Source organism: Lepeophtheirus salmonis, chromosome 6 (genome assembly GCF_016086655.4).
Source record: "Lepeophtheirus salmonis chromosome 6, UVic_Lsal_1.4, whole genome shotgun sequence".
Lineage (NCBI taxonomy): Eukaryota > Metazoa > Arthropoda > Copepoda > Siphonostomatoida > Caligidae > Lepeophtheirus > Lepeophtheirus salmonis.
Window position 1 is genome coordinate 28,229,094 of NC_052136.2, and position 14,610 is coordinate 28,243,703.

General features: G+C 29.2%; 1 protein-coding gene across 1 annotated transcript in view; it reads right to left on the reverse strand.

Annotated features, from left to right (window-relative positions):
• LOC121119624 (netrin receptor UNC5C) overlaps positions 1–13,670 on the reverse strand; it is a 119,573-nt gene extending 105,903 nt beyond the window's left edge. The window contains exon 1 of the mRNA XM_040714339.2: positions 13,292–13,670. Within this exon, the coding sequence (XP_040570273.1) occupies positions 13,292–13,373 (82 nt within the window). The 5' untranslated portion in view covers positions 13,374–13,670. The remainder of the gene's footprint in view (positions 1–13,291) is intronic.
• Positions 13,671–14,610: the final 940 nt, after the last annotated feature.

Sequence of the window (14,610 nt, forward strand, 5' to 3'; positions counted from 1 at the left end):
CCAGGGAGGGGCTCATAAAATGATTGTAAATTTATAGCCTTTATCATAAATTATCTATTGGGCACGCATAGAAAATTAGAGATAATTGGAGCGTACTTTCTAGAGCTTTTCATAGAAGTGTTACATATGTCGATTTAAGACGATTAAAGAGGTCGTTGGCGTCTTGGAAAATATGCTTTTTCGAATCCAACGGGATTTCTGGGATAGAAAATGGAAAGATGGAATTGTTAAACGATCCTGGGGCATATTGGGAAATGGATTTTCATCCAACATTTTCCATAGGAAGAATTGATTAAGAACTTGGGGTTGATGAGAAAACAAAAGTCCGTCATGTTACCAATCTTAGCCTAAAGTTGAATGTACAAAGACATGAGCCCCTTTTACAACTCCAATGACTCCCAAACATAATGTTCAAGGACCTTTTGAAAAACAGATCCTTGGATAAGGAGAAACTTTTCCATCATTAACAGAATTAATGTTTTTTTCTCGAGTTTTTGATAGGAAGGTAGAACACGTCATCCAAATGTTGACACTCTGAAGGCCCCCATTTTATAGGAATGGGCCTTAATTGATCTATAAAAAATAATCTGTGTCCCCCAGATTTCAGTCTCATTTGGAGAAACAAGTGACAACAAAAGACCAAGAATTTAATTATTCATTAATAATTATTTATGTATATTTACAATTTATGTTTCTAATATTTTCAATAACTATTATTAATTAATTAATTACAGTACGAGTATGTCATTTTTTAATTTAATTTATTAACATTTTATGAGCCGTACTCTGTACATACATATTTTTGCCGTGCATTCAAATTTATGGGATTATTTTAGATACATAAGAATATCAACTATAGTTTAAAACCTTCATTTGATTTATATGAAGTTAAATAAAGTCAATACATCATTCAACTTAAATTCTACTGATAAAAATGTGTGCATAGGTCTGAGTATACACATATATATACTTAATATTATACTCGAGTTTTTGCAATATATGTATATGGTTGGTTATTAGTATGTAGTAATTAAATAGGAATCGAATGCATCTATAGAAACTTATTGTGGATGTTTAATATTTATTACAAATTAACATATAAAAATTTGAATGAAATTGAAAATTGACTTTTTGATTTTTGTTTTTAGATCAAATATTGACCTTGTGGGTAAAAACTCATTTTGTTGGCTTATACAATAAAATACAACAAAAGAATAAAACAATTATGTATGAAGTGGTTTTTAAAGTAGATCAATATCTTCAAAAAAATTCCATAGCAATTTAAAAATAGGGTAGGTGGTGTCGAGCCCGAAAATTTAGAAGCCTTTAAATCTTGAACCGGGAACAAAATGGCTGAAATATTTGAGTTCTTAACAAATATTAAATTATCGTCCAAATTTAAAAAAAATCAAGGATGGGGCGGTGAAAAATGTACTTAATTTAATTGCTTTTACTTGGAATCACCCAGATAAATCATTTTTTTTTATTCTATTAAGTTCATCTACTAATAATTATTAATAAAAATTTCCTTATACTATTTATAAACATGTCAGAAGTGGAGGTTGCTTAGAATTTATCCTTGAAATTAATATTATCATGGACAACGCACTCAGGAGAAATTTTTCTCTTGAACTTAACATGTGTAGGTTCGCGCCCGGCTGATTCCTAAAGAAAAAATTATACCTTATGTAACTGAACTTAACAGAAGATTCCTAGGTTAGATGGAGCAAATCTATACTATAATGTTTACTTATACTTAATCAGTGCAACTCCATCGAACCAATTAAAAGAACATTAAAAAAAATAATATTAAAACTATCAAGTTGTTTTCTTTTGCAATTCATGTCTCTCGAGGATGGATGAAGCTGCAAATTATTTTTTAATTACAATCCAAGTAACTAATAATATTATATTATAATTATGATAAGTTCGGGAAATATCATAAAATATCAAAATACACAGCTTTCTTGTTTATTCATGACATAAATTTGTACTTTAAATGATAAGCTAATACATGAGCTTAATTTGTTTAACAATGAATTTGATTATGTAATTTGTCTAAGCAATGCAGAGATCAAACATATGCAATCAATGTGTGCTAATATTTCATTTTAGGTAATTGACAAAGTTTTATTAGTAATCGAAAAATAATCTGTAATTGCAAGGGAGTCGAAATAACAAAAAAAAAAATAAAAAAAAAAAAATGGAGAGACAAAAAATATTTCGGAAGGGGAATGAAGGTATAGTATAAAATATTAACAACCTTTGACCTGAAATAATAGTATATTTGGAGAGGTGTAAATCCTTCTGATTTAAAAGCTCATTTCTGTCTGTCCTCGATTATTCCTTCTACAAATAGGTAGCTGGTGTTAAATAGAATCTTAAGCATATTTAAGATATTTGCAATAACTTATTTGATATTGCAATTAATGTAAGATCGCGGATATTTGGGGCTTCAGAGAATGGAACAACGTAAATATAAGTAATATTATTAAAATTATGTCTAAACTCTTACCTAGGTCATGCAATGAAAGGGGATGAACAGAGCAAACAAGGCAAAATTAAGAATCATTGTGGTTTCAACAGGAAATGTGGTTTTATGGACTAAAACTTTTGCGGTAGGTAGAAGAAGGACCGTGATTTTGGGTAGTCATAAGGTGATTAAAAAAATTGTAATTATAGTGGCACATAGTTATTTGGATATTTTTTCAAGCCTGCATGGAAAATTGCCTTACAGGAAATTAAAATTGAGAAAATTGTCATTGGGGAAAATTGCCGCGGAGATAATTGTCATTCGGAAAACTTCCAGTCAAGTACAAATAATAACCTAAAGCCTTGCCCCAAAACTTATTTTGTGCCATGGGACGGGCACCAAGCAGGTTAAAAACCACCGCCACCACTTCACAATGTATTTAAACTCCCTCAAAATCCAATCCTATGGGTTTTTAAAACAACGACAGGGACACCATTAAGGATAAAAACCAACGCCACTACCTTATAAAACTTTTAGGCTCCTCCAAATGCTTCAAAATAAACCATAGGTCCATGGGTTGATAAAAGCTACGGCAAAGACATCAAGCAGGTTAAAAATCATTGCCAACACTTGGCAAAGCATTTTATATACCTTTTAAATACTTCAAAATGAATCCCAGGTCCATTGGCTGATTAAGACTCCAGCAATAGGGGGACTAAATAATTTGAGACATGTTAGCAGTGGTTTTAACCTGGTGAGTGTCTTGGCCGTAGCCTTAGTCAGCCCATGCGGGAATCCTTTCCGTAGAATCTTCGAATTTTTTTGGAGAGGGATTGAAGTCCTCTATACAAAGCCATCCAAGTAAAAAATTACATGATTCATTTGCTTTTATTTCAAAAGCTTATTTAATTACCAGGCATTGACTTATATGATTATTTTTGGAATATTTTTATATTAAAAGCTATGGAAAAACAATATAAATAGTGAACAGAATGATAGCTCAAAGCCCTGATTCCATTCGTGACTGACCTAATTTGAATATTTTTCATCTAAAAGGAATGTAATGGGATTTCTTATTTTATTTGAGTGTAAACTTTATCAATAATATGTTACATAATAAAAGAATGATTGAAACTTTTTGTTATTTTTTAATTAGAGATTTTGAAGTTACAGCCCCTATTGTTACTATATCTACTTTCTCTTTCTAGATAGTTACCACCCTACAGTATAAACATATATATTTATATAGAGCGAGAACCATTCTTTTGTTCCATTCGGCATAAATATGTAAGCATGAACGTATGTATGTATATATAGAAAAAAAACTTTTAAAAATTGATAATAAAACTTTTTTTGATATGTTTCAAATATATTTGAAACAATTGATAACGAAATGAACAAAAAAAACTCATTTATTTGAAACAAAAGAGATCTAAAAAAACATTCATCATAAAATGGAGACTCTAATGTCCTTCCCCCATTTCAAATGATTGTACAATGTATTGAAGAAGAGCAGCATACCAAACTAGACCCAGTGAATAATCTTTATATTTTTTTAAGTCTCCACATTTGGTGGTGTAAAGAAAAAAAGAACCAACTTTTTTAAGATTTAGTTTTTTTTTTCTTCTTCACATAACTGTTTATTCTTTTATTTCTACAGAACATATTCTTAAGGGAATGTCTTGTAAAAAAGGGAAAAACTACAATACAAAAATTATAAAAACACGCAAAGATACATAAATATGAAAAAGTTTTGTTTTTCAAACGATTTTCTTGTTCTATTCCCTTGTCTTTCTTTTTGAAGAAAATTGATAGGAAAAGGTTTTGTATGTATACATACTTGAAATTTGTACAGATATATGATTCAAGACGGCTCGTACCATTAAAAATTTACAATGATATTGGCACTTATCCTTGAGTGTTTTACGTTTCATATTATTGCTTGTATGTAAATAGATATTGCTGCTTAAAGTTACCCCTTGGATGTATTTATTTTAAATTAAATTATAAAAATGTCCAACTCTTCAAATTGGTTTTTCTGTAAAATACGATCTTCACAAAAAAAAATTCCTATTAATTTGTAATATACAAACAATCACTTTTTTTAAGAAAAAAACAAACAATTTAAGATTTTATTTTAGAGAAAGGAAATTTCAGTTTTAGATCGGGGTTTGGAACGAAATTATAGGGCGAGTTTTAAGACTAGCTATAATTATCCGTAAAAATGTAACAGCTTAAACTGTTTGTCCACAATCCCAGCTTTTAATGGCCAAATATGTAAGGAGTACATATCATAAGCCCCAGCAAAGAAACTTACAACTTGAGAGACCTAAAATATAACGAGTTCTGCTGACAGAATATGTTAATTTAAGTTTCAGCTGCTGTTCTTGATTGGCATGGAAATCAAGCCACTTGTATCAATACAAAGTTAATTGGTTTTGCCAATATATTGTTCTTTTTGGATGTAGGTAAATTGTGAATTTAATTGATATAATGATAATAAAAAGAAAAAATGAAGGATCAAAATGCAACCTCAACAAAATATTGATGGATATACAAAGTATTAAGTGTCTTATATAGTGTTTTCTTGTTAACTGACACTCAGGAGCAATGGACCGTAATAAAGGTACAATCTGCAATTTAGAAATGTTTGTACTTACATCTGCATATTTCGAATTTTGATACTTTTGATCCATAATTGCAACTGCTGGATTTTTAGATATTTAATACGTCACTAATACACATATCCTCAGTGTCGTACTTGTGTGTTTTTATTGAGGAAGGAGTGTTTTATTTGAGTGATTATGGATGACTCAACAGTAGCTGAGCCGATAAATATTACAAGTGGTCAAATTATTGGGGGTGGTTTGTCCTTTCTTTGCCCCCGGGATTACAGCCTTGGTAGTATACACATTTTCAATTTAAAATTTAACGTTTCCTCCTCTTCAAAATTGACGAACACTCTACACCCATTAAGACTAATGAGCCAGTAATCAAATTAACATGTAATTTTGTACATGCCAGATAGTTTTTTGGGAGCACTTTATGGATAATAATCATGCTAAAAAAAAGCGAAAAACATTGCGTTGCCCGACTCCTAGTTCTTGCTGACAGTTTCATATTTAGGCCAATTTATATCCAGATGGAGCAACGTATCTCAATGAACAACGTGCACAAGAGAAATGCTTATCTAGAACTGAATGTGCGTAGGTTTGCATCTTGGTCGCTCTTTAACACTGTATTATTTATTTGTACTTTATCTGTGCATCTCCATCGGACCAATTCAAATAACATTTAAAATAAATAAAAACAAATTTTCAATTTAATTAAATGACCTATTTGTGTTGATAGATTTTAATCACCTTTTGTTCTTTCGAAATCCTTATTTACTGGAATGTTTTTCCGTTTAAAAGATCAATGTATGTAATATTCGTGACATTGTGGGATCGATATTTGATCCCTAGAAAGACTATGAAAAATAAATAATCTTAATGACAAAAAGGGTTAAGAGGTCTGAGAGCAAATCCTGAAAGCTCCCTTCTTTATTCTTTTTATGCATATATTTATGGATATATGCACATATAGATTTATCAATACTCACTTCGTAATTTCACGAAATTTATGTCTAATTTATGCAATTTCAACTATGTCATTTACTTTTATATGTATATGGTTGGTTGTATTTATATATACTAGTTTTTATAGCTGGAAATGAAGAAAAAAAAAAGGAGTAACAGATCCACCCACCTTTGATTGAGGCACTATACAACATTGTATGTACATTAAACTGGTTCTTAAAGTTGTATTTTTTACTTAAAATATTGAAGGGACATGGTCTAAAAATGTTGTTGATGTTAAAAAAGAAGAAAACTTTGAAAAACCCTCTTCGAAAAAGTGTATATGCTATTCTTATCATTAACGGTAAAAAAAGTATGCGATATACGCAGTACAATAATACATTATTCGTCATTTTTGTATATTAATAATCATATTAGGGGAAATCTATTAAATAGTTTATGAATAACTGCATATTAATCTAAAATAGTTATTTCTCGTATGTTGCTCTACTTTGACTTTTATAGAAATTTAAGAGGTAAAAAATATCTTTTTTTTTTTGGATAAAATAATTAAATTTAAAAGCTATAAGTTCCATGCTAGTGATGGGACGATTAAAAAAAGATATCGATTCTTTAATATTTTTAATAATAGTTTCAAAAAGATATTTCATAGGATTATATGTTTTTTTTGGAGGGGATTGGGGTATTGGTATTTAGAATTTTTTGAAAAAAATGCAAAAACAATAAAAAAATTTTGGGAAAAAAGTTTGAAAAATTAACTTTCAAATATTAAATTTTTAGGAAAAAAAATTTCAAATATACAATTTGATATTTAAATTTAATTTTTTTTCAAAAATCTGGCACTAATAAAAAAAATCAAACTTTTTTGGAATTTTTTTTTTTAAAATCAATGATTATTGTCAAAAAATTTCAGAAAATCCACAGGTGCTAAAAAAATTAATTATTTTTGAAAGAATTTCCAAATCTAATTCTAATGTACATGTGTATATACCAATTACAAAAGGCAATCCTTCTAGATTGTGAGGAAGGTAATTACAGTATGTAAAACTATTTCTACTCTTTTTTTTATGTGCTCCCTCCTTTATTCAATAAAAAAGCCAATAAATCTAACGAACAATATTTAATTGAGAGCTTTGGAGAGTAACAGATGAAAAAAGGATAACTATGTTTTCTGAATTGTTAACCTACTTTATATAATAAATAACACAAGTTAACAAAAAAATACCTTTCAGGCTCTATATTTATAATTACATTACACGCTAATTACGGATTTATGAGAGAGTTTCCTCCCTAGCAAATCTGAGTTGTAGATTATTAATCAGAGATTGAGCCTTCTGCCCATATTTTGAATACTTACGACTCAACATAATCTCCCAATCAAAGACTCGTGACTTGACATGGAGTCTATGGGAAGTTCACCGTGAAATAAAAAAGAGTCCGAACAGTATGGACTCATTATTTTAACTATGGAAGTGAAATAAACTCAAAATGGGACACGATAAAAATATTCAAGGGCTAAAACAGAACTCGATTTAAGGGCTCGGACTTGTGAGATTCAGGTTTGAGACTCAACCTCAGCTTGTAATATAGGGACTTTTTTCTACGTCTGGTTTTGAGGTTAGATTTTGGAACTATTTTAAATTATATGTTAAAATAACAAATAAATAAATGCAAGACAAATAAAGTAATCTACAAAAGTATTATAAATTGTTATTGCATCAACATTGATTAATTTTGGTATCAATCAAATTAAAGTTAAATGATTAATTATGTTGAACTAAGAAAAAATATCCTCCATAAGGAATTCCATATTCGAACTCACATAAGCTGGATCTAAAAAGGCCGACAAAATTTGTTCCTATTTTTTTTAGAAATCCGATGTAATACAGAGATGGTGTGAGAAAAACAATACGCAAGTTGTAACAAGAGAATTAGGTATTTCTTTCTATTTTAACAACTATCATTTCATGTTCATGTATAAAAAAAAAATTAAAACATTACTTTGTGAATAGTTTTTAATTTTTGTTCGAATTGAATGTTTTGTATCAACCAAATAAACATCCTACACCTTGGATAAATATACTGAGACTTTAAATAATGTGGCAATATGCATTTTAAAATAATATTAAATAAATCACATATAACTAAAAGTACGTTCACTCATTCACACACCCTCGATCAAAAAATGAAAAGGGATGGGACAGTAGTAAAATCCAAGGATATAAACCGTAACATTTATCTACAATAACCCCATCACTATCAATAAGATAAGAAAGTAGATGAATATAGCACACTTTATATATTTTAAAACTATCAGAATTCTTAGTTAGAAGTTTTTTTTTCTTTGATAAGTCTGTCGCCTCTTTCTTTAGAGTCTCTTAAGACAAGTATAGATTATATGCGTTCATGGTATGAAGTCCTCAAGTATTAAGATAGTCGATGTGTTAGTATTATATAAACAAGTTAATACTGATATTTTTTAAATTTTAGTATTATTTAAATCAGCTGTAAAAAGTTACTTTTGATAGGAAAAATAATACAAAAGGAAAAAAACTTTATTTGCTATAGCGAAAATCAGTTTTAAATTGATCTACCCAAACGAAGATTATCATTATATACTACCTATTCAGAATTAATTTGTGACTTTCAAAATGTCTACTATAAACCACTATGTGCCTAGAAACGCAGCGGCGGTAGAGTTTAAACTGTATTTCGGTCCATTACTTTACATGTACAACCTGAGAGCCGGAGTGATTTGAGTATAACAGAAGGTTTGTTTGGTGCTCAGGGAAGCAACTGCGGAACTGCAAGTTTGGCATCTGACACAGAATAAAGCAACTACTTCCTAATTGCGTTAAAAAAAGGATATGCCTACTCATACTCATAAAAACAACATGAAAATAACTCTTATAATTTTACCGTTTTTATTTTATTTGAAGCAAAAGAGCTCAGAATTAATTAATGTTCCGGGCAACGCGGGGAAAAGCTACTCTAACTCCTTTAAAAAAAGGGTGCCAAGATACAGCGATAATCATTCTTAAAAATTTTCAGTCTTTATTTTTTCTTTTATATTAAACAGAGGAATACTTAATAATTTTCTTAATACCCCGCGCAAAGCAGGGCAAATCTACTTTATTAATATAGAGAATCAATGAATAATAAGACAAAATTAAAATCAATTAAATATTTTCGCAGAACTAAAGACCTTTTAAAAGTAAATTCTCTTTTGTAAATGAAATACTACTTTAAAAAAAGCCCAATAGGCATACTTTTATTTATAATACTGACAAAAACAAATATTCTAACTTAAATGGACTATATTTATTTAATAAAAAAAAGTAAATAAAACAAATACTTCTACACGTCAATGCCCATAACATTCAGTACCCGTGTTTGGGGAAAAAATGCAAATCTATTTTCATTTTCATTATTTATTGACTGATTCTTAAAATTATAAATCGATTAAAGGCTTTCTATTGAGAAATGAAGAAGGCTTTTTTTATACCAAAAAGTGATTATAAAATTCATTATCACTATCGTTTTTAAGATCAAAATGAGAATGTATTCATTTTTTTTATATTGGAGATACGTTGCTTAATGGACAACACACTTGAATGAAATTATTTTCTTGAACTCAATGAACATAGGTTCGATGCTTAGTCGCTCTTATGTAAAGAATATATATGAATATTATGTACATGGATTTAAAATCAAATCCGGATGTAATGCAAATACTCTTAATGCTCATCCTTCTCTCGACCGATTTGTATTACATAAAATACTTCACATAGAAGAAAAACTGAATAAAAATCCGCATATAACCCACTTTTCCCCCTTCTTAAAAATAATTCTTTGGTGCCAACATTTTTTATGGGCTTAAAATTTTGAAAAATATTAAATAGCACTTTCTTTTTTTAAATTAATTGAACATTGCTTTTTAATCCATACAGATTCATATCACGAGTTGCCCAAAAAAAAAAAAAACACTTACCCTGAAAGATAAGCAAAAAAATATCAATGATCTGTCAATTGAAGGATTTAATCAAACATTAGTTACTTCGAATTGGAGAGTTTCAAAATTACTATAATCATAAGTAACCAAAAATTATGGCTTGTTTACTTCAGATATAAGAAAAATCACGTTATAGTCAACTTTGCATCTAGAAAATGTTCCTTTATCCACATTTGACTATAAATATATAATAAATATAGTATGTTAGTCTTAGATATTAATAAAGAGAAATGACAATAATATCTTAATTAATTTTCAAAAATCAATTATATTATATGAATACAGAAGAAAAAATAATTCCAACAAAATTAAATTGGTCAGAGCAAAATGGCGTCCAATATTGTATTTTTATTCAATCTTTGTTATACTTAAGTCTATTTAATACATGTTTTTTCTTGACAGTTTTCACATATTATATGAATATCAAATATTACTTAACATGATATGACCTCAGAAAAAAAGACAAAGTTTGTCCAACAGTCCTTGGTTTACATATATGTATGTATTATTTATATATTATAAAGCTTTCAAATTGCGTAACACTCAATTTAGTACGACTACCCTTCATTTCACTCCGAAGAAATGAAAAGATTATTTTCCCATTAAATTTCAAGAGCTTTTAAATTGCTTTCCAATATCCTTCTCACTATATTTTTTTTATGTAAGGAAATTGCATAAATAATTTTGAATCTGAGAGGATTTTAATTACCTCATTACACTTTCAATTTGTTTATTAAAAACGCCTACAGAAACCTTAAGCCTTCCCTCCTCCTATACCTTACCACCTCATTAAAGTCATCATCATACTTACATACAGCCACGTAATTTGTGAATTAATTCTGTCTTAGAGTTGTTAATATATGACTCGAGGTAGGTAAGTATATTTATGACTATATGAGAATTAATATGTCTCTCAAGAGACACATTTTTTTTCTACAAGTTTCTACCTTCGTATTATATCCTAAGAAAAGGAGGAGGGGGGCAGGGTATATTATCCCCATATTTCTTCTTATAATACAAAGATGCATATTGAATTGTATTCCCTTCAAACATACCTCAGATTGAATTTTTTTAAATTGTTATATTTTAACATTTTTTCCTTTCTAATTAAGATTGTTTCGAATATAAGACCTTCATTTAACAACAAAAACGAATTAAAATAAATGGATTTTCTTTCTAAACTAATCATCTGATTTTATTATTATTTAATATAATCTCCTTTGACGTTATTAACGGGTTTCAATCGAGCTCCGAAACAGTACAAGGCCTTAATGACAGTCTCCTTAGGCATATCATGGAATTCCTACGTAATCCTAGAACTCAGTTCGGATTTTGTGTTGCAGGAGGACATATTCTTGTGTCACTCAACTGCGCTCCACATAAAAAAGTTCATCAGTTTGAGGTCCGGTGAGCTTGAAGGCCAAACACTGGTTCAAATAAAGTGAAAAAAAAAAATAAATCAGATATTTACTTCCACTGTTTCTTATTACTGTTTCTTAATAATCTCCTCCAGACTTTTCCAGTTTCTTCTTGACTCTCTAGATGAAGGATTTGTCCACGTTAAAGAAGATTGCAATCTCAACATTGTCTCGTCTGGCGTGGTTTGCAACAAAGACACTCTACCTTTTCCATGATTAAAGAATAAATACAACCTTGTTCAATGCCCTTTTTATTAACTTACTCCAAATCTTTCCAGCTAACCGCCTAAACAACAAACAATGTCCCACCTGCTCATGTGCTTGAAGTTCTTTCTACATAACGGCTGCACACACTATATACAGTAAAATCTGCTCGAACCATTTGTTATTTTAAGTATTTTACAGCACTGAGCGGCATTATCCATTTTTCAAATTTTGAAATGTTACAAAATAAAAAATCTGGTTTCAGAGGTTTCCGGCACTAAGTGGTCACTTTTCCTGTTCCCTTGCTTGACCGTTTAATATAGGTTAGACTTTATACACAATAAAATCAGGTATAAGGGCCATCTGATTTAAGGATGTCTCCCTGTCCTGTAATCCTTGGTCAGCTGCCACACCTATTATAACATAGCTACTGTATATATTTATAGATACCCCTGATTTTAAGGATCACTTTGTTAAATATAAATATGTTTTTGAGTTAAAAACAAAGAAAGAGTGAACAGCCATACACAGTCTCCTCACGAGTAAATAAAAAAAATATTCATACATCCACATAAATCAATGTTTTCCAATATTTTTGTCTTTCCCTCTTTCTCTATTTAAGAATGAATGTTATCTCATTACTGCCTAGACGTAAATTTTATCCTTTAAATATCCTTTGGTTTTAGCCACTATTTTCAACTTTAGAATTGTTTCAAAATATGAAACCTGGGATACACATAGCAGTCACTTTTTTAGTTTCACTTGCATGACTGCTTAATGCAGTTTTGGACGCGTATCTAATCATCCGTGAAATTATTATGTGGGGCCAATGAAATATATATATTTTTATAGATAATTTAACCATTAGTTATAGATACAACTCAATATATTATTTACCTATTTCACTCAATTATAGTTTTTGTATTCAAAATTATAGAATTGGTTGAAATATTGAAGAATGTTATATGTATATAATTACATTAGAGCCATTCTTTGATTTATGTGACTTAAGATAGGCTTAATACGGCATTTCAAATTAAATATATCAATTTATAATTTTTTATTGTAAAAATGAACTACGTACTAATTTGTTGATTTAAATTGACATTAATTTGTCCAAAGAATACAAATATAATCGAGACACCACTTTCAGGAAGATCGTTATAGCTTGATTTCGTATTGGAATACTACAAATATTATTGCCTGAATTTCAAAGAAAAGATTAAGGGATGTCTTAAGCAGTTGTTGATTGATCTATGACATGTTCTATTTTTAAAGATTGTTTAAATATGTGTATCAACAAAAACCAAAAAGAAAGTTGTTGTGGTAATAAAATGAAAAATAGATTCTATTGTTTCGTTCTCACGTAGATGACAATTAGGGAAATTGGATCAGTGAATGATGTAGAGCTTTTTAACTGTTTCAAATGATACAAAAACCATCAGGATATAGTTGAACTATACTTTTGGGTAGGAAAGTCTACTGTGGTACAATGGAAATGATCCAAGTTTTTACTAAAAATAGCAAAGCCGGACTCATCCAATATACGGTTATCGAAATCAGTACATATTTTGATTATATATATATCAACAAAAACAAATCTTACCTGGATCAGCTGAGAAGGATGAGGCAATCCAGGATGTGAACAAAAGAAAAGTCACATGCATGGGCTTAACAAGTTCCCACATGCCGGGAGATCAAACTGCTTAGCCCCTATACTTATTTAAACAATAGTGAATGTATGGTTCCTTTTTGTCTATATTTAAATATAAAACTATAGTATATATTTTGATGTTATGACGTCATCTTGGATCATGTAGATTTGACCTTCATTTTGATAAATGGATAATTGAATCACTTCTTTACAAGCACAATAACTCATATGGAAATATAATAGAGACACAGATAGAAGAGAAAGGGGGAAAAATGACTCAGAGTTTCCCTGAGAAAATCTCGTCGTAAACTGGTTTTGATATTTGGAAATTGTAGAAGTAAAAAAAAGAAGAACAGCGCGGAAATTGGGGGGGGGGGGCTATGTTAGTAAGAGAGGGGAAGCGTTTTCTCTTTCTTTTTCTTTCTACCCCCTCTTTTTTTATGTATCGTTATTGAAAATATATGAACGCTCTAACAACGACCCCATTTTTATGTACCATGCACGTTTTAGCTCGTTTTTTGTAGTGGTGCCTAATAATAAACATAAAAGGTATTTTGTTTCTCTTAGAAAGTCGTTTTAAAGCAGTTGTTTTGACGTAGGATTAATGATATATTCATATCATTAATAATGGAGTTGAGATGATTTAAAGAAATTAATTTGATTTCATTTTTTTACATCCACATGCAATTAAATTTATTAGTAAGTCTCTTTTTTATTTAAAACATAAATACTTAATGCCTTAATTTATATATCTTTTCATCAGCTATATTCTCATGTATATATATTAAATAATATAACTCTTAATTTAATTAGTAGATCATCAATTCTTTTTCTAACATTTAAAGTTCACAAAATTTAAATGGAATATTAAAAAAAAGACGGAAAATTAAATAACAAACTTTATGCAAAGATAATGAAAGGAAATGTGAAAGTCAATAAACTAATTAATGCATATACAGAATATAATATATTTCAAAATACAAGTGACATCCATTTACTGATTATTAAGAATTTTTCTGCCTCTTTTGAAGATATTTAATTACTAGAAAGCAGTGAATGGATAGTTATTTTCATTACAATTTGTTTTTCTCTCTGATTGCATTAAAATTGTCGACACTAGATTTTCAATATGTAACCGTCAACAAAACATCAAGCTAGAATGATTTTTCTAAAAATAGAATGTGAATTAAATTTGGTTTCTTCGACAAATTATCACAAATTCATACAAATTTTTTAAATTAATCCTTTGGATGCACTACGAATTGTATTGA